Source organism: Pseudochaenichthys georgianus, chromosome 1 (assembly GCF_902827115.2).
Source record: "Pseudochaenichthys georgianus chromosome 1, fPseGeo1.2, whole genome shotgun sequence".
NCBI classification, from domain to species: domain Eukaryota; kingdom Metazoa; phylum Chordata; class Actinopteri; order Perciformes; family Channichthyidae; genus Pseudochaenichthys; species Pseudochaenichthys georgianus.
The window spans coordinates 35521071-35547304 of record NC_047503.1 but is presented as its reverse complement, the minus strand read 5'-3'; the positions used below and the strand labels follow the sequence as shown (position 1 = coordinate 35547304).

At 39.8% G+C, this 26234-nt stretch overlaps 1 protein-coding gene and 1 long non-coding RNA gene across 2 annotated transcripts in view; both read left to right on the top strand.

Moving 5' to 3' along the window:
• Positions 1–1246: 1246 nt before the first annotated feature.
• On the top strand, positions 1247–2727 carry LOC117452098 (uncharacterized). The gene is made up of 3 exons (XR_004552764.1): positions 1247–1284; positions 2554–2613; positions 2698–2727. It is a non-coding gene; the product is annotated as an uncharacterized lncRNA (long non-coding RNA).
• A 4025-nt stretch (positions 2728–6752) lies between these two features.
• mtnr1aa (melatonin receptor 1A a) overlaps positions 6753–26234 on the top strand; it is a 39694-nt gene continuing 20212 nt past the window's right edge. The window contains exon 1 of the mRNA XM_034085421.2: positions 6753–7367. Within this exon, the coding sequence (XP_033941312.1) occupies positions 7184–7367 (184 nt within the window). The 5' untranslated portion in view covers positions 6753–7183. The remainder of the gene's footprint in view (positions 7368–26234) is intronic.

Genomic DNA, 26234 nt, shown 5'->3' with positions numbered 1-26234 from the left:
GAATGCACTCATTACTTCTGTCTGTCTTCACTTAGGACAGATCTCGCAAATGAGTGTGTGAAGTGTGTGTGTGTGTGTGTGTGTGTGTGTGTGTGTGTGTGTGTGTGTGTGTGTGTGTGTGTGTGTGTGTGTGTGTGTGTGTGTTTGTGTGTGTGTGTGTGTGTGTGTGTGTGTGTGTATGTGTGTGTGTGTGTCTGTCTGTCTAAGGGGGTGGGTCTCCTCTCGGCACCCTACTGTCCTCATCACGGTTGCATCTGCCCTTTCCCTCCCCCACACTTCTCATCCACTCTCCTTTTCCCACTTCCAGCACTCCCACTTTTTTCTCCTACCCCCACAAAACTCCCTTGAATCTGTTCTCTCTGTATGGCGTGATGGAAGCTCCCCTCCACCCCTCTCTGTTTTTTAATTATCTTTTTAATAGACATTTAAGGAGTAATTAACTTTAAATACGAAGGTGCTCAACTCACATTGGGTAATTCCGTCTCATCTTTACCTCATGTTCTTTTAAAGACTTAAAAAGAAAAGAACACTCCGGCACACTAAACGAGCCTTTGTGTCCTGTGTCAGAGGATTATCCTGGTTACTCTTTAAGAGCATTTTAGTAAAATTAAACCCTTGTAGCAGTAGTGAGAGTTTACAAAAGCACGACAGTGTAAACAAAACACAGTACGCCCTGCAGATCATCTCTCTCCCTCTCAGATGTCTGTTCAAAACTTAAAATGAGATACATGTTATTCTCTATCTGTTGTAATGTGAAGTGCAGGTGATACAACATCACAAGGAGAGAGGGTTTTCTTTGATAAAAAAACATTTTATTTATAGCCTTCAACAAAAACATGTATTTTTCAGAAAGATAAACTGCTTTTTCTCTACTTGCCTGGTGCTGCTCTTTCACCAACAAGGAAACACATTCTTCCCAGTCACATTTATAGCTGATTGCCCGCCTTCCCAATTCAACCTGGCCAATCAGGTCATGACTCTGAAAAGAGACTGAACAGTTAAATACAAAAATAACATTGTTTTCTACATGTAACAAAATCCTCAAGGCCTAAGTAAATTCATAATTTATTTTACAAAAATATTGCACATTCAAAATAAACCATGATCTGCTCCAAAGTAACTCATAGTTTTTAAGTTAATTGGCATACATTACATCACACTTTTTCCAACTAATGACATCCATGACTCCGCCTACTCATACAGCCCATATGGAAGTAGTCTGGAGTTGTGCTTCCCCTTTGAGCACTGGCACAAGATGGAGTCCACGTCTGAACAAAGGAAAAGGTGATTCATTTCATGATTGTGTGTTTTTAGGACATATTAAGAAGTGACATTCATTTAGATGCATTATATCTTAATTTGACTATGTAAATTAGTAATATCACTTTAAATGAAAAGACAATTCTGAATTGAAACAAATAGTTTAGCAAAATGTTAGATATATTATCTGTTAGTTAAAGGTCTCATTGCTCTGGATGCTAATAAATGCACAGCAGGGAAAACATTGAGCCCTGAGGTCTGTAGGCTACTACGAATCCAGTTCAACATACCCTGGATATGGTTGAGTTACCTGGCTTACCAAAAACAAACGCGCTCTCGCTAAGCGGTCCGACGACGCTGGTTATCAACTCGGTAACTCAAGCCAGGTGTGCCCATATCTAGTTATGAGCGCGTTCACATAAAAGGGGCGGTATTTGGAACATTTGACCAATCGGAATAATGGAGAAGCCTTGAGCAATTCATTTCACCGGAGGAACAACCCGTAATTATGAGCAGATACGAGGATCTAAAACATATTATGAAGGCCAAAAGCAATATGCTTGCGGCTGCCAAAAGTCGCAAACACAGTTGGCAACAGATTGCAGACTCCGTGAATGCGTAAGTAAAATACGTCCTATAGGCTACAGCGTGCACAGCTGCAGATCTTTAAAAAGTGTATTAGATGCACGGCAGTCATGTTCAAAAATAAATCTGGCGCTTCCAGATTAATTTTCTAGTTAATCTGATAAATAGTCATTAAAATACCAAATTGATCATTGAGTGGCAGCCTTTTTTTCTTTGTAATATCATCGCCCGAGGGTCACAAGTGGACTTTAAGCCTAATATTTTTGTAATCCTTTTAATTTATAGCATTTTTGTTTCTTTTTTCAGATGTAACCCCAGCGGGTCTATAAGTGAACAAATTAAAATAAGAACATCATTCAATCTAGTACATTTCCCTCTTTTGAGATCTTAAAAATACAACTACAAGTTTTGTATTACTTCAATTAGTCTGTTTCATAACTAGGAAAGCAGTCACATTCTTTCACAATTATTAGCCAACAGGAAAAAAATGTTTGCCGAGGAGCTGGCCCTCAGCAACAATGAGGGTCGGCCCATGATGGTAGGGGTGGAAGGGGGAGTCTCTACTGACCCTGGTGGCAGCCACTCCCACCACATTTGTATACAGGGTATGAGTCGAGGAGCTTTAAACAGCTGGGATGCTATAAAACACATTTATATAATATATCTATTTTTGTGGAAGTCAGTAACATTTATTTTATTGTTCTGCAGATGATGGGAAGAACGTGGTGTTGCTGCCCCCCCCCAAATCACCAACTACGTCATACAGAGGTAACGTAACCTTTGGTATGTCACCTATATGGTCGCTGAATATGGATCAAATGGACCCTTTACATTTCTTCTTTTTTTTTTCAGGAGAGCCTAGATGATGAGACGCTGTCTGCTTGCTCAGAGAGAGCTCTGGCGGTAAACTTTAGTATTTTGTTACCAATGATATGAAGTTGTCAATTTGCCCTAACACAGATAGCGGGTGTGGACACATTGCTTTAATTTATTATTTCTGATTACTTGCACATGGTGGTGGTCTGCACCTGGGACAAATAACTACTCTCTATTGAAAAGATATTTGCTTTGCTCAATTTGCAGGAAGAAGGAACTCTTCCTCTCCCGCAGCCTGTGCCCTCAACGTCTAGGCCAATGTCATCACGACGAGTCATTAATTAAACTACATATTAAAAAGTCAAGTTTAAAATGGTCAGCTTTTTTGCAGTGAGCCATGCTTGAATGTTAAAACAACATATATGTGTTTCAGGCTGAAGCAGACACTGTGAGGGCCCTTTACAAAAGGACCCTAGTACAGGACATCGAATTAAAGGGCCTACAAATAAAAAAAAAAAGCTGGAGTTGGAAACATTGGAGAGAGAAAGACAGGGAATTTTGTAACATTCAGTAATTTATTTTCAAGTCAAATGAAAGGTGCATAGTAGGTGACCTTTACAAAATGTAGGATACCTAAAAGAAGTCCCTTTTTTACTTTACAGAAAAAGTAAACCAATTATGTTTTCTTCTCTTTTTCCTTCAGGAATGGGTGAATAAATAAAACACTAAAGACTCCAACACAAATCATCCAAGGCCTCTCTCTCTCTGTTCTTTTTTTTTTAAGCAAATAATAAAGAGATAGCTTCTCTGCCAGCCCTGCCAGTAGGGTAGTCCAGGGTGGTGGGGTCTACCACATCAGGAGGTTGGGGGTTTGCAGGAGGAGCCCTCTCCTTCCTCATTGTGGCAATGTTATGCAGCATAATACATGCCGTTATGATGCGGCAAGCTCTTTCAGGGGCCACTCTGAGCCCCCGCAGGCAGGTGAATCGGGCCTTCAGTATTCCAAAAGTAATTTCAATCCTGACCCTGGTTTTGGCATGGGCCACATTAAAACTGGTTTGTGGCCCTTCATCAGGGTCAGGATACGGGGTCATGAAGAATGGCTGGCAGGCATAACCCCTGTCCCCGAGCAGCACTCCACTGAAGAGCCCTGAAGATAAAGGAACATTTCCATAATAAGTACCACAAAAGGCAGTTTAAGAAGCACAAAACAATAAGAATGTACAGTTGCCATACCCTGCTCGAGTTTGTGACACAGTGAAGACTCACAGGCTTTGATTTAAATATTCTTGAGACATGGACAGACCCAGGCCACTTTGCCTCAAGTCTCGTGATTAAAGACCTGTGGTCACATGTGGCCTGCAAAAGCATTTGGGGTTAACTACTTCCACAATAAGAGCATAATAGTCAGTGTAGCATCAATGTTCATTTGAAATTAGTCCATGTTATAGAGAAAGATAGTCCAAGTGTGAAACATGTAATGTGTGAATATTTAAACGTGTGATTTCCTTTAATCACCCAGACTTCAATGTGTGTTCTATAAGTGAATGTGCAAGATTTACCTGAATGTTGAGGCTGTGGAATAATTTGCGATTAACATAGTCGCCTTCATTTTCTCCCAGACACGCAGATATCGGTATGTGTGTACAGTTGATACAGCCAAGCATCCTGGGAAATCCTATGAAATAGTAGGCTGCATTTATTATACAACAGTGCACGTCATAGGAACAACATTCACTGTAAAGATATAATCACATATCAATACCTGCCATGTTGTAAAATTCCTCTTTGATCGTCTGCATGGGACATGTGCCAGGAAACACAACAAAGGACTCTGCGAGCCCTCTCAGAGCATGTGCAACCTTATGAATAGCACTGCAGACTGTATTCTTGCTTCGGTTCTCTGCATCACCCACAGCATAGGGAAACTGCCGGTTGCAAAGCAGGCCCAGACTGGCGAATTTTTTATTTATTTATGTATTTTGAATGCAACGCTGAGCTAAGGGGCCTTGTTATAACATGGATGCAAAATAGTGCCTAGTGGGAACCAGAGCGAAGGCCACAGGGCCGTGGCGTGCCCCGGTCATCAGGGCAGGCAGTAGATTGACAGCGTGTCCCTCACCGATGCTGGCCCTTAATATCAGCAAACTGCTGCCATGGGAAGATCCCACACAGAAGCCTGGAGATTAGATGCCACCAGATTCTATAAATACGTCTACAAATATGTTCGTTTTTCCTTACACAAAAAAAAGAAGATAAAGTAGCTGTGTGAAGTTTACCATGTGTTTTAATTAGAATAATGATCATTGCCTTCATCATTGCCTTGTTAAAATGGTATGTCATAAAATGAATGCTGTTTAATCAGTAAAAAGGACAACATTTTTACCAAATACTGTAGATTACAGGGAATTGAAAAGTGTCTGCAGATCATGAAGTAACTGAAAATGCACTTGTTCAGCTCATGCTGCTAAATGTTTCCACCATCAAGCTAAAAGGAAATGATTGAACATTGGAAAGATTTATTTCCATTCAGCTGCTATAATTATTCATAAATTGTCCTTGATGTTGCTTCCCTCTATTTTACTCATAATAGTTGAGGGACAGAAAACAATTAAAAACGACAGTCTCCTCAGAATAAAAGCAATGCTTTCAATGTACGGGCTGATCTCTGGATAAGGCACGCGCAAATCAGTAAAACATGAACATATGAAAGAGCTGAATGACTTCCGAAATATAAGTTCAAAAGTTGAAATACTGACAACTACAGAGTACAAAAATGAAAGGTCAATTTTTAAATGAACAAGATTCATACAGCATCCAGTTTAAGGCTTAATGTATGTAAAGAGTTGGTTGCATAAAACAAATAGGTCTGAGCTTTGTACAATTTACATGTGTGGCTTTTAACACGTTTAACTAAGCATAAGCAGCTGAAGGCGTGATGTGAATAAAGTATGTAAGGCTTTTACAGGGACAGTCGAGGATACAGACAACACATAAACATCGTCTTTAATTATAAGACTTTAAACGAGTTAACTCTAATGTCATGACTACAGTGTGATTGAATAATGAAATAAATTAAAATAAATAATAAAACATATTGACAATCCTATAGCTTATTGGGCAGGTATGTAATGAGTGTTGTAAATGGCCTAGAGTAATCGGTATCTGATGAGTGGGTCGATCCACTCACCAACATGACAACAATGTAAATACTGACAACACACAATTTCATTTATTCCTCAGAGGTTTCTTTTTTTATCTTGTGAGATACAGAGGAAGTATTCCATTACACACACACACACACACACACACACACACACACACACACACACACACACACACACACACACACACACACACACACACACACACACACACACACACACACACACACACACACACACACACACACACACACACACACACACACACACACACACACACACACACACACACACACACACACACACACACACACACACACACACACACACGTGCATGCACCCAAACAAACACACATAGAAAATAAACATAGCATCAGTTATATCGAGATTTTGTGCGATGGGTCGTGCCACATACTCCAGAGGTTCAGTGATTTCTCAAGGGCATCTCGACCACCCAAGCCAAGTCCTTGCAGACTGAGCTACAGCATGACCTTCTCAATAACACTTCCTCTTTAGACCTCTGAAACATACTCAAATAATCTCTCTTTGGCTGACTTTCAACCGTAGCCCATAGCATTTATTTGCAGTTTGCAGATGATGGTTTGCAAGAAGAGAAAACCAGAAGGGATGAAAAGCTGTTATCATAATAATGACAGGGGACACATTTGAAGGAATGATGACAGGGGTGTTGGGTTGGGCTCTGTCAGATGGACTCCACAGATACCGATGGGTAGATAACTCAGTCTCTCTAAATGATGATATTTCTGCAGTACCTTCACAATTACTTTTTTTTAACATTTTGTAATGTCACTTTTATGAGACAATTATGAATAGGCTGCAGACGTTTTAAAGTCATTTATTTCTTTACGTATAAATTACTTTATTATTATTATTTCAACATGATCTTCCAAATGACAACAAAGGTTTGCTGAGATGAATCAATTGAATCGGAGTCGGACGCTTCCCGGGCCATTCAACTTGTGTTCCACCAGGCGTCAGTATTTCTCTCTCTAAGTAAAACCGCTGCTCTCCGGTCTGTTCGATCACATGCTGGGAAGCTTTGAAGTTGCTGCTTCTTGTCACACATGCAGACCAACAGGGTTGATGGCACAAGGGCACATACGTGACACCGTGGCGAGCAGAGAGAAGGGGAGACGACCGGAGCTGATCCACGGCGGCTGGGAGAAGTCCACACAGGGGGAGAAAGAGGAGGAACAGCGCGCGTGGAAAGGATGAAGATGAAAACCACGGGAGGCAAAAGTCTCCCAACACTGGCGTCTCCGATATCCAATCTTTAGGAGAGTTGACTTTGGACCTTTTGGACCTTGACTTTTGAGAAACTTCTGCCACGGTGTACAATGTTTATGAATGAGTCTCAACTGAACAGCTCCTCGCGAGGCCCCACTGACTCCGTCCTGGACCGGCCACCGTGGGTTACAACGACTTTGGGGTGCTTTCTCATCTTCACCATTGTTGTTGACATCCTGGGCAACCTCTTGGTCATCTTTTCCGTGTATCGCAACAAGAAGCTGAGGAACGCAGGTGAGTCAAGGTCAGGGGGGAAGTGTGCGCGTGCGGATACGGAGTGGCCACGCGTGAGTACACTGAGCTGCGTTAAAAGCAAAACAAAAAGTCTGTCACAATTTGTGAAGTGACGAGAGTCCCATTTATGTGGAGAAATATGCTGAACTTTATAGTTTTAATAACCAAAAAGCGTTTCAGACAAGTGTTTTGTTTGGCGCTGTGAATTTGAGAGGAGGAATTGTAAACGGATGTCCATTTTTTTTTCATTCATCACAAATCCGAGCCACCGTGAAGATGCTTGTGTGCTAGCGATATAATGCAACCTTGTCAACAACATCACTCACAGAGGGAAGTTATTGTGTTTATTTTATTTTATTTCCATATGTTCTATCACTGTAATAGTATGCTACTACATATATTTATTATTGTGCTCTAAAATATACTACGGTGCAGTATGGCTGATTGTTATGGACAGTTAAAAGTGACCTTGTCCTAGTTTTAGCCTACATTTGAAACAGACATAATGTCACTGACCTACACCCAGTTTGCGGGAAGCTAAGCCGGCTCATAGGAGGAAGCGAAGAGAAAAATTATAGCGATTATTGACACAATCTGAAACCACGGGGAAAGCCCCACGCTCATCCCTGCTCTGCTTCTACTAATGCTTCCCGGGGTTTACCCACTATCGATGTTACTCCAGCCAGCCAGGAGATTTAATTTAATAATGATAATGAAACGGAATTGTTCAATGTATTACTAGGTCAATGATTAAACGAGTGCCTTGTGTGTGTGTTAATGCACAACACTTCACTGTGGATTTAATTAAGATATGGGTTTTGGATTAAATTGTATGCCCCCCAGTTCGATCAGTGAAAGTAACACGCTCATAATGAAACAGTCAGAGGGCAGTGAGCTGCTGGGAAAACCCAAGAGGCTCCTGTCATGGTGAGGTATGTACAGCTGCCTGACTGACTGATTCACATTATCATGTCTGTCATCATTTGGAGGCTGTAGTAGGGTGATTTGCTAAATAGACTCCTGACATTAACATTTGGCTCTGCATTGTTAGGGTCAGATGAGATTTCCATCATGCGGAGCCAGTGGGGAATATTAAAAGCATATGATTGCCCCCTTCTGATATTTAAAAAAGCTCCCATTGCTTTACCATTTTCATTATTGATAAAACACACATGCAACTCTGCAATAGTTGCCCTGGATGTAGGTATTTTTAGTGGAGCTGCTCACAAAATACTATAGCCAAGCATGTTTAAATAGTGAGTCTCTGGAACTAAACATGCCTGTGTGATTGTTTAAGACATGGTAATGCATGATAAATAAAACAAATTAAACAACACATGGGACACAAGGAGAGATATAGAAAACGTAATCTACATCTTAGATGTAAGGAAGAAGCAGGTGTTTAATGAATCTTGTAAAGTTTTACTAATCACTATTTATTTAATAAGCCTATTAAATGTAATTTTTTCCATGGCGGATTCGGAAAAGTACCACATTTGAGGATCAAAAGGAGGTGATGAAAATACTTTACTCACTTTAATCGTATTTCCAAAAACTATCCAATTCTAACAAATGCTATGCAGCCTGATGACGTCGTGCCCCAAGTTCATGCCTTTGAACTCCTTTCTGTTTCTGAAGTCATGCCTAACTTAAGGCTCATCGAATTTTCTGTTCAACAAGACATTGGCAAATTGTATGCAAGTTGGCAGACATATTGATTCATATCAAAACTTTCCGTTCATCACTGTTGGAATGTTTTGATGGTGATCGGGCAGACACTGTTTGCTTTAGTTGCCCTTGTATGTGGGAATTTGATGCCACACCTGATTGTTTGACACACAGTCATACATTGGACTGATCACCAATATTTACTTTCAGGAGCCATTTTATTGCAATATGTTCTGTCCACAATGGATTCAATTGCCCATATTTGAATAATCTCCTCAGTGGGCAGATATGTTCTTGGCATGAACTAAACGTTTTAGAAATTGCACAGCAGTCAAACAACAAGGGGATAATTTAAAAAAGCGAGTAAGGAAATAAACTCAGTGGAGAACCTGGCAAACGTTGTGATGACATATTGCCGACGGCAGCAGCACCGCTTTCTATGCATAGCCAAAGCTTTCAAAAATGGGTACAAAAGATGGCCAGCAAGTGAGCATGAAGCCAGCAACATATGGTGAGGTGTTTGTGCTGCATGGCTGGGTACACAAATCAGCACTGTATCAATGCCAAAATAAACTAATTAAATGTAGCTGTTTTGTTGTAGATAAAGCATTTCTTTTTAATTCATGCCAAGGAAAAATGAAAGATTCCAACAAGGATTGGACTCGCAGACTGATTTGGTTGGCTGTTTGTCAAAAGTGAGACATAACAAGAGCTCATTGAATGATTCAATTCAATCTTATTTAAAACTCAAAAGTTATCCCAGGGCATGTTTACATTACAGCAGGTTTAGACTGTACTCCATACTATTTATAGAGAAACAATTCCCACCATGTGGTAAGGAAAAACCTCCTGACAGAAGGTGGTCGGGTAGCCTTCTGTGCATCCCAACATAATGCATTGCAATGTTTTTTTCATCCTTTAGATTGTGTCGTTTTCTTTTTTTTGTTGGTACCACTGTAGCTATATTATTATATATGCTAAAGAAGACAATGTGCTGATTCGGCACACTAAGAAAAGGGGTAACAGTGTGAGAAAAAGTTTTTAAAGAGTACTTGTCCATGGACAAGTGAGTTTGGCAATTTACTTGTCCGAATACATTCTTCACTTGTCCAGAATGGACAAAAATTGGGGCCACTGGAATCTTCTTCTTCGTCATCGTATTTTACACTTTCCCACGGTTTTTACAACACCGCTAACGTAAGTGAGCGGTAAGATGTTACTGCATCACACATAGGGATGGGTATCGTTTGGATTTTAACGATTCCGGTTCTGCTTTTCGATTCCGGTTATTTTCGGTTCTCGATTCCGGTTCTTTGAGAGGGTAAATAAGTCCCATGACAAACTGGGAGAAAAATATATTTATGAAAACATTAAGTCAAATCTGTATTCCTATTTACAAATCACTTCATACTGTTGAATTTCTTACGGTTATTGAATACAATTATATAAAAATAATCTCTGCATTATTTAGTTAGTTCTAAGTAGTGCAGTTTAAGAATGTACAATTGGCCCAGTCTCCTCTGATGTTACAGAGTCCAACCACACATCTCCAACACATAGGCCTAATAATAATAATAATAATAATAATAATAATAATACATTATTATTATCTCAAAAAGAGAGATGCTAACAAATAATCTAGGAAGTTTAACCACTTGGATTAAACAGGAGGTGACAAGTCTCGGTGTCATCCTGGACTCAGATTTGAACTTCAACGCCCATTTAAACAAAGTGACCAAAATAGCTTTCTTTCATCTCAGAAACATAGCGAAGTTAAGACCATTCATAAATCACAATGATGCAGAGAAGCTAATTCATGCTTTTATATCTAGCCGACTGCAATGCACTATTCACTGGTCTCCCCAAGAAAGCTAGACTCCAGCTCATTCAAAACTCTGCAGCTAGACTACTGACGAATACCAAAAGGAGGGAACACGTTAGTCCTGTCTCAGCTACTCTACACTGGCTTCCTGTAACTTTCAGAACTGATTTGAAGGTGCTTCTCCTTACATGCAAAGCTCTAAATGGACAAGGACCCAGCTACATTGCTGACTCTCTAATAAACTACACACCCGCCAGAACACTCCGATCATCAGATGCAGGTCTATTAGAGGTCACCAGAAAGAGTCATAAGAAGATCGGTGATGCAGCCTTTGTAAACCACGTTACCCAACAATATTAGGGAAGCCAATACATTAGGCATTTTTAAAAGGCAGCTTAAAACCTATCTCTTTACCAAAGCATGTTTACACTATTATACTGCACTATTCCCTGTGATTTACATTGCACTATTTCTCTATGTTTTATTCCCCATGTTTTTATTTTTAATTATTTTATCCCACTTTTTGCTCTTGCTGCTTGTTTTACACTGATTTGATGTCTTATTTTTTACTGATGTAAAGCACTTTGAACTGCAATCCCCTGCATGAAAGGTGCTATACAAATAAAGTTATTATTATTATTATTATATTTATAGCCTATAGGCCTAGCGCTTTTCTACAACTCAAAGCGCTTACACATGTCCTGCAATCAGGGCCGGCCCTGACCAATTTGCCGCCCTAGGCAAGATTTTAGCTGCCCCCCCCCCCCCAAATGCAGACACTCACTATGATTCGCACGTGCATGGTTGTGGCATGACCACAAAAACAAAGATATTGACACAAGATGTGTGCAACTGTATTTAGTTTCCTATCCATTTGAACATGATTTAAGTGGGGGGGGGTCTCCTCTAGGGGGGTCCGGGGGCATGCTCCCCGGGAAGACTTTTTTTTTTTTATATTGAAGTTAAAAGCATCAATCTGCTGCACTTTGAGAGCAACATTAGGAGATCTATGGAAACATCTCTCAACACGATATGAAACAGAACTGGAAGCAGATTTTCTTTTTCTTTATGGATATTTTACAAATCACTCACACCTTTCAAACTGTATTCTAGTTTATTAATAACAACTTTTTTGTACTGTCAGTATTTTATACCTGGTTTTCACCTGTTTTTTATAACTATAATGATCATATAAAGGTGTGCCTTTACCTCACCTCACTGAGGTTATCAGAGCCTCTCAGTCTTTCAGGAGAGAGCTCTCTAAAGCTCCCCCCCCCCCCCGCGGCCGCTTACACAGTAAATTCCAATTGTTAATAAAAGCACACAGAAGCTGTGTACGTTTTTTGGGAGTTTGATTTATTTTAAATGAATACAAATACAAAATTAAAACCTATAATTGCACACTAAAACCATTATTTCAAAAAAAGAACAATTTCACATAAACCTTTGGTTTTTACTGGGGCTGGGGCAGTTCAACTTGATTTGGGGGGGGGGTGTGTGACATAGTTTATGGGTGCTGTACGCAATATAGGCGTAGTTCTGTTAGTATAAGATAATAAGATGTACTTTGTTGATCCAAAATCGGGAAATTGTATTGTTATGAAATAAAGTAAAAATATATATTTTTTATTTCTAACTTTTTCTTTTTTTTCAATTTTCGGCGCCCCCTATGGGTTGATGCGCCCTTAGCATTCGCCTATACTGCCTATGCCGAGGGCCGGCCCTGCCTGCAATACACATGCTGCAGCTGCCCAGCTACTCACTGTTTGTAAAAGTAAATAAATAGTATTTTCATTTCAATAATGTACTTTCTATACCCTGCTTCATAAACAATACTAACATGACATCCCTGTGCTCCTCCGAGTCTGGGGGTCCGGGGATGTGAGGACAGCGCGAGGACACACAGGGAGGCTGCTTCACTTCATAAAGGAAATGGCGGTCAATATTAACGACACAGGAGCTAAAACGCTTAATAACCTTCATTACGTGTTAGAGAAAGAACATAAGAAAGTTTGACAACGATGAGGCTGTTAAACGGGCAGCGGATCCGCTGTGTGTAGAAAGAGAGAGATAGAGAGACGCTGAGCTGCAACGTGCAGCGATCAGCTGATACGGAGCATAGAGAGAGAGAGCTGCGGTCCGCGGGGCTCCGCCTCCTGTCCTCACAACTCTTATTAATCCCGGTGTTATGCCGTAGGTTGAAGCCTTGCCGTGGATTGAAGCCCTGTTCGCGGGGACGCGCAGAGGTGACGTAATCGCCTGTGTTGAGCGTTCGCCGTATTTTCACCCTTATCAAAGCTTTTTTCTCTCTTTTGAATGATATATCAGACAGCAAACGGCTGAATAAATAATGTGCATACAATTGCGAGGAGGCTCGTTTTAAGGACACGTTTTTCAGATCTGTCACAATCTTCCTATTGGAATAAATTTACGTTTTTGAGTGTATAGTACATATAGGATTTTGAAGCCCCTCTTTAGCTTTTGACCTGCAGGGCCCAGAGTGAAATGCTTTTGTGAGCACAAACTAGAGGGGAACAGCCAGCACCAGTGTGATTTTGGTGAGTCTGTGACTATCCTGGAGAAAGATAGAGGGGGGGTTCCAAATCTGGCAGCTCCAACACCTGATCTGAACATGTTATGTATGAAAAACAGTGCAGATCTTTCCTATTGACACCAGGATTAACCTAGTCTAAAATAAGGAACATTAATAGTGTGATAGAAAATGAAATGTAATGTAATAGAGGCACAGATATAAGATCAATAATACACTTTATTTTAGGGCACCTTTCAAAGCATTCAATGTCACCTTAAAATACAATTAAAAAAATAGGAGTGGCATTACAATATAAACATGTGTTGAGTAGGGATATATAAAAATGATATTCAAGGGAGCAATTCAAGTGAGTGAAGCCAGTTTGAACACATTATCTTTTAGGCTTGATTGAAAATAACACAGTGTCTGACATGATCATATGTGATATCATTACTGTTATATCATTGCTTACTATTCGTGGTTATCAGACACTTAAACAACAGAGAAGGTTTTAAGAAATAGGACTATACTGACAAATCACATATTATCCTGTCATTGTCTGTTCTGTAGGAAGGAGGAATATAACAGAGTGGTACACTCAAAAACGTAAGTTTATTCCAATACGAAGATTGTGACAGATCTGAAAAACGTGTCCTTAAAACGAGCCTCCTCGCAATTGTATGCACATTATTTATTCAGCCGTTTGCTGTTTAATCTGATATATCATTCAAAAGAGAGAAAAAAGCTTTGAAAAGGGTGAACATACGGCGAACGCTCAACACAGGCGATTACGTCACCTCTGCGCGTCCCCGCGAACAGGGCTTCAATCCACGGCAAGGCTTCAACCTACGGCATAACACCGGTACCGGACAATTGTTATTTGTTCCTACTCGAAACCGAGTTTTGCTTCCCAACCCTGCCACTGTGCTACACTTCCCACCCCGCTCCGCCCCGCCCCCGTCTAACTGTACAGAAAACGGCGAGATGCATTTCCTTATGAATCGACAAGCAGAACCGAAACTAACATTTCTAAACGAACAATGGCGGACACGGACAATTTGCGAATGAGTTCTGCCTTTTGTAAACTGAATTTATCAATAATTTGTCAATAAATCGGGGCGAAAAACGTCACTTGTCCACCGGACAAGTCAATTGAAAGATCTACTTGTCCGATATTGTAAATAACAATGTACTTTTTCGCACACTGGGGTAAATATATGCATTTTTAAGCAGAGTGGCAAAGTGAAAAATCTGAGCAGTCCCTCATGTCTAATATAGTGTCCCTTTTAAAGGTTGGAGGTCAGCAGTCTTGACAATGCTATGGCAACAGGCTCTTTTCAATCCACAGGGTTTATGAATGAGAACAAAAGAGACGTACAAGATGAGAAAAAACATTTTGTGTGCATCACATCATCGTTTTCCTTTTTACTAATTGTTCTCAAGGTAGAAAACCTCCCATGTAAACAGCAGGAGGTTTAAAGAGACCTTCTGCCAGACAAAGACAGGCCTCAGTGTGCTGATACCTTGTATTCAGGTAGAGCTCCGTCTGTTTTTAAGTGTTGGGTTTATTAAGCCTCTTTTGACTTGGCTGACACAGTGGTATTTCTCATTTCAGCTCTGTTATTAGTTACGGTATTGATGCTCTCAATGTTATTATTATATTTGGAGGTACTTATGAAAGATTAAGTGTTATTTTGCATACGTGTCCTATTTAAATTAGGATTTTAAACATATCCATTTGCTTTGTCGGTAGATTCCAAAAGGGAATTGTCTAATAATGAAAATCCCTTCGTCGCACATATGGATGTTGATTCCTCAGCATCCTGTTTTCCTGCCAGGAAAGACTCATTTCCCTTTTGGATACATATTTTTGTATTTAATACAAAAAGTTGATTTAAGGTCACTTTGTCAGGTTGGTGGATTTTTTTTTTTTTTTGCCCTACTGACATGACTCAGATCTGAAATATATGGCCATGTCTTTGTTATTCTTTCTGAAACGGTGTGTTCCCTGTAGGGTAAACACTATTTAAAAAAAATTCATAATCTTTTCCAAAGTAACAATTTAGGAACACTAAGAAAACTCATATTTAAATGAAAAAGGTTGCAGGCTTTGTGGAGCTTCACAACGTAACGTACCAGCAGCATCAGTCCCATGTGGCTGTATCTCACCTCTGATGACAGGGATGCCTCGTTGTGATCCCTGCTGTGCCCCCCCACTGGCTCACATCTCCACAGTTACCCTGCAGTTTAGTACCAACTGTGGCGAGGAAGTTTGACTGCTCTTATTTTAAGAGCTCAATTAGTTGTGACGTTCACTTTGTTTGGCACATCATGATCAAAGCCCTCGCAGCTTTCACTAAGATTAATGTGTTTAGTGTTAAAGAGAAATATGTGCAGGGCTTGACGTTTGTTCTCCTTCATCTTCAGAGAAATTGTTGTCCAAGTTTTGATCCTGGAGATTTCAGTTCTGGTTGATTGGATGCCAGTTGAGAGCTTTTCTATGAAGCAGCTGCAGCAGGATGTTCTTTTTGTATTTGTAGTAACTTAAAACAGCTCAGACACAGTGTGAACCTTGGATAACAATTACCAACCATAAATGGAATCATTACATTACACTTGTTAGCTGCTTTTATCCAAAGCGACTTACATACTCAATACTGTGGAGAATCCCCACAGGAGCAATTTGGGGTGACTTGCCCAGGGACACAACAACATGCTGACTGCAGTGGGGTTTGAACCTGTGCTCCCCTGATCCGAACACCAACACACCAGTCCACTGCGCCACACGCCTCCTTCAAATCAAAAACTAGATTTTATGAAAAAGGCAATTATTACTTTATTTCTCAGTTTTGTGAGGTGTAGTAGGATTCATATCATAGGCAGCAGTTACACTTTTACATACATTGTATTGGCATGCTCATAAATTCAATCTGGATTTTATAAAGGTGTTGTTTTTTTAAGTATAACATTATGTTGCAGGAGTTCAAATACACCCAAAGCTCAAGATAAGAACTAGAGGCCTCAATAACAGAAAAGGCCATTGGTTGAATAGGACACATGGATACTGACATAAAAAGGTACTTTACTCTAGTATCTACTGTGAAGGTATAAGACATTATCAGATTATTCTCCTTATCAAATAAACAGAATCTCTGAGCGGTCTCAAACGATGTGCTTTTCATAAAGGTTAGGATTTTGGATTACATTTCATACCATCATAAAATTGTGTTTTTCCACAACTTTCATCTTATTAAAGCCTGTTTGTGGCTGAGGTCTTCTATCATCCCCACTGTTTTCTAACAGATATGAGAAAGGAGTGGGAGTCCTAGCTTCTCCCTGGGTTTGTCAGTTTCTGTGGCCATGGCTGTGAATAGCCTGAGAGCAGCACAGTATGGCGGAGCAGCTTAACGCTGTCAGAAGTGAAAGAAAAGGGCTCAGTGGGGAAAAAACAACATCTAATTGGGGGCAAACAGCCAGCAGGTCATGACTTTCCCATTAATTTATAGTATGCCCAAGCTGAATTAATGAACATGGAGAGGAACCCGATAAAGATCTCCTTTCTTCACCCAAGAGACACTTAAGACAACAAATGCGTGGTTTACCTTGAGGCTGCTCCGCATTTGATATCACACAGTCAGCTTTATCTGTTTCTTTTGGAGCTCCCGTGTGTCTTAAAGCATGTAAAATACTTAATACAATTTGATTAGGCCTGTTTTGAAAATCTACTTTGTACAGAGGGCTTTTGGCCAGCATCAAGGATTACAATTTAAGCATTTGATCGCAAACAGACCTAATTACGCAGCAGATATGATATGTAGGGCTGCTGGGATTGAGTGAATGATTGTATCGTGTATTGATTGTATTGTTGGGAGGAGTGTGGCGTAGTGGGTTGTTCGGATCAGGGGGTCACAGGTTCAAACCCCGCTGCAGTCAGCATGTCGTTGTGTCCCTGGGCAAGCCACTTCACCCCAAATTGCTCCTGTGGGGATTGCCCACAGTATTGATTATGTAAGTCGCTTTGGATAAAAGCGTCTAACAAGTAACATGTAATATAATGTAATGTATCCAGTTTGACTAGTGGAGATAAAGACAGCAGATTGGTGCAAGTCTGTCATACTCCGCAGATGAACAGTGAAAGAGACAGAGGCTTGTATTTGTATTCCGATAAAGAAACAGAATCAGCATTTCAATCATGTTGGTTTGTTTTTTCTGCCATGGGCGACTGGGCTTCTGTTTTTCTTGTATCTTTCATAACAACAATCATGGGAAAATTGCTCTGCTAAACTCTGACGGCACTTCAGTCTTAACAAGTGCCACCTTGTCCTGACAAAGAAAAAGTGACCCAGCAAGTGCTTAAGTTTCCTCAGCTTCTCGATGAATTTCCAATTGTATACAATTTGCATGATTATCTTTACACATGAAGCCCGTCGGCAGTTATCTATTCTGTTTTATGATTTGTGCATACCCGATGATACAAATAAATGCTGTATTTTTCTCTTCGGGGAAAAAACAACTTTCTGTTCCAGTCTTTTCCTTTTTTAGCCTCTCTTGAGTTTTACGCCTGGTCCCAGTCTTCACCCTCTTTGTACTCCTCCTCCTCCCCCCAAGCTTACTCACCCTAACACGCACACTCCATTTTTATTTTCTTCTCACTTAAAGTTGACCTCCCAGGCTTCATATTCCATGACACCCTGTCTGTTTGCATCATTGTGATCCAACACCCCCACTGTTCTCTTAGGATGTTGTGTTGTCAGAACACATACCTGCAGAGGAATTCTGCCAATAGGGCTTTGCATCAATCCAGTCAGGCAACAAGAAGGTTATCACACAGACCCTGTGGATTGCAGATTATATAATGATCAGGTGTACAAAATCAATTAAGCTTGTTATCATGATAAGTGTCTAACACCTACCTGCCTGACATGGTCCAATTTAACAAGAGCAGTCGTCTGGCATCTGCTCTCCTCCCTCGTTGCTGTTGATGTTTCCTTTTTCTTGCTCTCTCTCTGTCTTGCGTCTGAGAGCCTGTTATCAGTTCAAAGGGAAGACATAACGAGTCTATAAATACTTATACATTCAAGACTCCATATTGTTGCATCCATTACTGCTAACCCCCATCCTTTTTTCCATGCGTCCCTGTGCTATTCTTAATCACTTATTATGTTGGAGTGAAAACTCTTCTGCTTGAAATAAACTTGGTATGACGCACATAGGAAGCTTACAGCTGTGAGACCAAGTAAAACCTAATGCTCATCCATGGGGAACTGTGCACAACACATGCATACTGTAGAGCGGGTGTCGTTTGATTACACACATACATGCGAGGCGAGAGCTTAGAGGTTAGAGAGGCTGGCTGGGGACAAAGGGTGCCAGATTGAATCCCAGTGAGAATCCAAACAGGAAACAGAAAAGCTTTCCTCTGTGCCCAAGGTGCCCTTGAATAAAGCACTTAGTCCACCATTGCTACTCAGTGGTCCAAAGTGGAAGAATTTTGTTGTACTCAGCAGCTTCCAGCTGTGAATGCGTCAGATTGCATGCCTGTTAAAACGAGGCAATGATGACACAAACGGAAAAAGGGAAAAATATGCAGGGCCAGTCATTCCTCCTTTGATAGAATTGCGAGAAAGACACAGAAACTGACCTGCTTTATTTAAACACTTTACCGTAATAATTTTTCTGAGTTCATCCTTTGAGTGAAAGTGTCTAAAACAGAGCATGATTCACCCAGTGAAAAAAAGAAAGCAAGAAAAAAGCTCAATCATACAGTAAAGCCTCCTAACTGGCAACAGTCTGATTCAGTTAAACGGCACGCATTGATGAATATTAGCCAGACACATGAATGCCATTTGATAAATCCCTGTAAACACTGTTCCATTCAGCCTTATGAGTCCTGTGTGTATGGGTCTAGCAACGTGGTTTATTACTCACACACAGCAATGCTCTGCATACACTCCAGACTGCACCAGACCCTTTGAGTGACTTCAAAGCAAAGAAGTAAGGGCGTCATTTAACATTTATAGTTCCAACAAAGCCAGTCCCAAAAAGGAAAATGAAAAGTACTTTGTTTAATATATTTACTAAATTTGGAGTGCAGGCATCAGAATTGGTATTCAAGTCATAAAAAGAGACCGTTTCTAAATATTTTAGTCATTCTTTTTATCAAATTCAATTTCTTTGTGAATATTTTCATTCCACAAATGGATCAAATGATTGTTCGCAATGTAAAACGTGTCGCCCGGAATATCCTTTATATAGCTATGAACGTGCCTTATCGGCGACTTTTAACTTTACAGTGTCCTTTAACCTTACAAGCGGTTTAGTGTCCTGCAACTTTCATTCTGGTGATTCCCTCTCATTGATTTCAATGTGCTTGCAGCAACATGCAGCTGTTCCACTGAAAAGGCTCTGATAAATCCACTGTACCTGATCACCAAACAGCAGACGGACAAAGATAGCAGCTACCTGGTGAACACAGTGGAGCATTTAGCAACAAAAAGCAAATATTGGATAACATTTATTCGGTGGATGAAAGCTTATGTGACTCTGTATTATCTGGATGTGTATGTAGGCAATTTGCTTTGCTAACTGTAAATCCTTAAAGACAGCCATTCATCCATGTAATTCAATCTTATCACCAATTAATATTTCCATGATCAGATCTAGGCAACTAGAGTGCAATTCAGTCTTTGTTTTGCATAATTTACGATCACATATTTATTTTACGTTACGTGCTCCATTGTAAAGACTTGTGCTGTTAAGGGCTCTAATTGTGTGTACATGAGATTCAGTGACTCCTGTATAATCATTCTTAACACGCAGATTATGATTATCATAATTAGTCCTTCTAATGAGCAAGTGTTTAGTGTGTGAGATTCCTTATCACAGTTTGCTTTACTGTGCTGACCCAAAACAGGGATTCTTAAATAGATGTTTCACTTGAGTGCGGGGGTGTACACCAATTCTCTAGGATTATGAGACATTTTGTGGCCTGTCACATTTTTTTGTAATTAATTAGGTTAGTCGCACGCCTCCCCCTAATGAGCAAGTTTTTCCTGTGTGAGATATTTTAATCACAGTATGCTTTCCTTTACTGACCCATAAAATGCTCTCTGATTATAGACTACATTAGTGTCTTTTGTTGCACATTTTTAAACAAGCTCACGCATTGCTTGGGTTCATTCCAGCGATGCTTGGGTGCCGTCCAAAGGCAATATGAAATGATGCTGTAGGAAGTAAGATGCTCTTCTGTGGTCAGTGACCCATTTCAATAATGAACCTGTGTGGCATGTAGTATTATAAAGAAACAATCTGATATATTTCATGAAAAATCTTGCACAGTGATAAAACTTTAGATGTGAGTAGATTCAGATTGTATCATTCTCTGCCTCTGGATGTTTATTAAAACGCTGTTTGCAGACTCTGCTGCCACAGTCAATCCAATATCTTATTAAATCAAATTTTCTTCAAGAAGTGCTTTTTGTGTGATTCAACGCCAGAGTAGACATTTTGGTTTGTTGTCGTTGCTGTGCGCTGACTCACATAGTAGTAGACATAGAAAGGGACATGAATTGGTCACATCAAAATAATCAGTGACAGCAAATCACAGATGAAACCACCATGTTCTTGTATCTGCTTGTACGTACGTCAGAATAAGGGATGATATTTAGTGGACTGAATGTTTTATTTGTATTTATAGAGATGCAACACAGTTGTCCTCTGTTCTGTATCTGCTCCAAGTTCTAATGAGAGGATTTGTTAATCGTGGAGCGCAACAAGAGCATGATAAGAATCAGGACATTTCGGATGGGAACACAAACACGATGTTCATCTAGAGCTGGTCCAAAATAGTTTAGTTCCTGAGATTTAGTATCAGCGCCTCTAGCAAAATCTGGGTATGGCCAAATATTATTAAGGGACTTTTTATCTAAAAAAAAATAATAGCTTGAGATAATCATGGACATATGTAACTGCTAACTCAACATTCAGCCTAATCATTTGATCTCTTTGGAGACATGTTTTTTGCCCTCTGGTGGATCAAACCTAAACTTGGCCTGTCTGTATCTTGCTAGATTTCTGACATTATTCACCAGGCAGTCGATAACTTTGGCTAAACGTTGTGACCTGTGTTGTTTTACAGTCTGTTGGGCAGCTTTAGCAATCATTTCACATTACGGCGTTGTAATTTGTTCAGACTTAAGCCATGGCAGAAAAACAAATATTCAAGCCTATGGGTACACTTAAACTTTAACTTAAAAATGCCTTGTTCCCTGAAGATCCGGTTATGCCTTGACATTTGGTGGTTATGCATTTTTTTAGTAAATTGATTCACAGGATTCAAAGGAGTCATAACATAAGATACATGTGTAGTAATCCCAAAGAAATGCAATTGCAATACATAATGGTAATATTACAAAGTGCCGTGAGAAGGACCACAGGGAGACGGAGCAGACTTTTCCATATTACAAGAAAAATATGATATAATAGCATTTATAAATTACCATTAGACTTGAATTTGAATATAGTTTGAAAGAAATAAAGGTAGGCGGCTGAATTGATGAAGTTAGTTTAATATCCATACAGTACCTGTAGTTAGAATAGCAGTATTTATTGTCAAAGAATAATTCTTCCTTATTCCTAAGATATTTAACCTTTCTGTGTGTTGACGTTTACGACCAACCCTGACTCTGTTATCTCCAATAAGGAATGTGCTAATGCAGTCATATGTTGATATTTCTCAGTCTATGACCGGTCACAGAGCCTAAGAGTCAGGCAAGTGATTCAGTGTCTCCAGATGTTGGGGATATCTCCAGTGTGCCCAGCTGTTGATTAACTCTCTGTAAACTAGTTAAAAGGTCTATCGAGAGAGAGGCTGGGCAGAATTGATGTGGCAACCCACCCGTGCAGTCAGAACCTCTGGCTGCTGTGACTTGTGATGTGAATTTCTCCGGCCGATACTTGTAATAAAACACCAGTGTTTGACATCAAAGCTCCAACTCTCCTCGTGTCTCTCTGAGTCCTGACTCTCCATTGCTACAGAAGTTTCCCTTACATTTATCACAATGTTATTATGTTACAGCTCTTTCTTATTCTCTTCCTACTCAGATGTAGGGCTTCAACCTTTGATTACGCCTGAATCGATGAATCTTTTTAATTGTATTATGGGTCAGAGTGCAACTTGACGTATTAAAATGTTTAGTTTGGTCCCAAAAACAAAGATATTCAAATTACAACGATACCACACTACCAAATCCTTATTCTAAATGGTTTAACAAGTGAATGTCTGGCATTTTGCTTTGAAAATTACTTGAATAATTATCTGATCAACCGAAAAACTTTGAGAACATTTCAAAATGTGTAAATGTGAACCAGTGAATACCTTTTATTGATTTATTTATGATATTTTTGTGCCAGACGGCAGATACTGGACATATATGGCCAGCTCTAACCACTGAGCTATCCAGCAGCCCCATAAAAACCTTTTAACCTGTTTAACATGAAGCAAGTCTGATCCGGCAACTATAACATAAGTATGTGGCAAGCTGCAGTGTTGTTGTTTTCAGGATCTCCAGCGTTGGGGACAAGGCTGCTAGTTTTACAATAATAATAATAATAATACGTTTTATTTCGAGGCGCCTTTCAGGACACCCAAGGTCGCCTTACAGTGCATTTAAAAGTTAAAACAGCTAAAACAAAAACGGAACACAATTTAATCGAACCGACAAGGCAATACAGCAGCATACAGTAAAAGCATAAAACAGGCAAGACAAGAGTGTGGAGTGACGGAGTGAGAGGGGGATCTGTGATAGCAGGTTGAACGTGTTTTAGAGTGAGTAGGCCAGTTTAAACAGGTGGGTTTTGAGGTGGGATTTGAATGTCGTGATGGAGTCAGACTGTTTGATGTGTGGAGGCAGAGAGTTCCAGAGCCTGTGTGCGGTGCAGCTAAAATCCCCTGGACTAGACTTGATGACAACACTTATGGGTACATCAAAAGGTTACATCAGAATATATTTTGGCCCACAGTAGGATGGAAAAGTAACATGAACTGGTGTTCATGTTATCTGCCTCAGGGAGATAGTGATGACGATGCCAGATCATGCACATTCTTTCCAGCTGAGGGTGAAAAATGTTTGTAGAGAGCTGTGCGTCAGATTGTGGTGAAATGAGAGTATGACAATCTGTCCTCCCCTTGTTTTGTAATTCAATTAGATTTCCGAATGGGCTGCAGCAGATGCTGAGCAGGGGATTAAATACAGCGCCATGTCCAAAATGAGTAATTGATCACTCATTTGAGCTAAATCATCCTGTCAAAATTCCAAATTGCTGCCTTGCGCTGTAACTGTCGGCCAGGTGTACACACACACACACGCACGCACGCACGCACGCACGCACGCACGCACGCACACACACACACACACACACACACACACACACACACACACACACACACACAGCCTGCCAATTTGAAAGGGATCAGGGTAACTTTGGGTGAAGGGTGGATGTTACACCTTGAGGGGCTCAGGGTTACGGGTAAGATTACCTGCTGAATACTGTCATGGACCTGCGTGTGTTTATATCTGTGGCGCTGAATAAGTGAATTAGATTGTGTGGTAGTAATACAATAATTAGTTAATTACTAGAAAATTCAGTGTTATACATTAAGTGATTTGTATGGCCACTTGGGGAACAATTTATTGAGTCGAGGTGGCAAACAGCTTTCATTTTGACACCTCCAACAGACAGAGAGCAACAGCACCATTTATTTGGAGTCAGGTTTCCAGTCATCTGGAAAAGTAGGTTCAATAGTCACGGTGATCAGAGGTCTGTATCGGACTTCACCCACTCCTGAAGAAAATATATCTCTGCTTAATGCACAACTATGTTCATCAATTAGTCACTGACTTTGTTTTTGTTTGGCACTAGGCAGGAAGGATGCAGTGGGTTTTACAGATTTTTAAGCTGTGGCTTGAAATGAGGTTGATGAGACGAATTACATTAAACCAAAACGCTAAAGTTGTAGTTCATCAAACTAAAACAACAAGCTAAAATATGCTGAATCCTTGATGAGTTGACAGGAACATAACGCTGTTTTATTTGCATTCAGACTTTTAAAAACTACTTTTTCTCTGCAGTCAAAAAGGGTTTGCTCTGCTGCTAGCCGTACACAAAAGGAATCATCCTGATTTCCAAAGTACATTTGATTTCTAGATAAAAGATCAATTATTGATGCAATAAATAAACGTTATAACGATTAAGGATTTTGGAGATTTTTCGATATTTGAAGCTTCATTCAAAAACCTCAATAGAAGCTTTAAATGTAAAAAATAGCTGCATTGAGCGGGGAAGAGGAGTGAGCGTGCCCTGTGAGCGTAAATATTGATTAGTGCAGTTTTAAAGTTGTTTATCAAGCTAAAATAAGAACATTTTGTGATTTTTACAATATAACTAATTTCAAAGCTTTTGACTGATGGTCTAAAAAAAAGTTATTTAAAGACGTGTTTGTTTGCTCTCAAAACTTCTAAGGAGTATTTTCTCTATTTCCTAACGTTCACTTGCTTTTTTGAACACAATATTGAGCAATTATTTTATCATGAAAACATATAAATAAGCCCTCATTATGTATGTGTGTTGCTGACTGTGGTTTGCATCTTTATTCTCTAACTCTTTTAACTTTATTTCCCTAACAACAAACAGAGGAAATACAGAGGTGTCAAGGGGCTTTCTGTTCTCTGCCTGAAGCACTCTGAGAAACATATTATATTGCATGAGGAAAGATGTCTCATCGTTATAGAATATTATGTATATTTGTGAGTGGGCAAAGACTAGAAAACGGAGGGTTTATATGACATGCGTGGGAGGGGGATTGATGTCTGTCCCCAAGCTGCTCTGTGTATTTACACATGATATACTGTGAGCCTTTCGAGCTTATTTTACCACATAAATACCGTTTTTGTAGGCATATGTGTGATGTTTACATGATTTTTGTGAACTTTTGATCTTGTCCTCATAATAATGACGGGAATGTGATGCGAGGCATATGAATGTGGAAAATAGTGACGCAAAAAAAGGATGGCGGGGTTTCTAATATGCGGATTAGTGATAATATTACATTCTGGCTGCTATCTATGTGACTTTGAGGCAGAGCTGTCACATGCAGTAAATAGGGTATTAGAGACTGTGTCTAACGCATACAGTATGCTCAAAGTGTCACTGTCAAAAAACAGCAAATAGGTTACAACAAAATATGGTTAATCTGTTCAAAGCAGACACATTTAAGTTAAGTATGTAGATATTATTATTATTATTCAAAAAACGCAGACAGAATTCCAACTATGGTATAAGAGGCTCTTTCAGGCCAATTGGGGTCAGATAGAATAGTGGACATAACTGCTGCACAAACCAGTCAGATATGATAACGCTCAACAGATGCTAAAGCTCTGGTATGACCTCAATTTTCCATGAGAACAGCAACAATATATCATTAACAAATATAAAGGATTATTGGCTTTAGGTCAGCTGCTTAACTCCTTAAATTACATATTTTCCACTGTAAATTATCAAACATTTTCTTATCACACAATATTCAGACAACCAGCACAACAGTAAAGAGATTAATCATTGGTTCTACCTTTGAATAGTGTTTATTATGAGGTTGAAGTTCCTTGTCAGTTCAGGAAGAAATGTGAGGTCAGGCCAGCAGAGTGAACATTAATGGCGGAGAGGTCAGGGAGATGGGAGTTCAGAAGCTCTACAGACATTTTGGTCTTGATATCATTGCAGGTTCCCTTCCCATCTCTTACCGCTAGTAGTACTAGTTACATTTAATCATGACCTGTTTTCTCCGCAA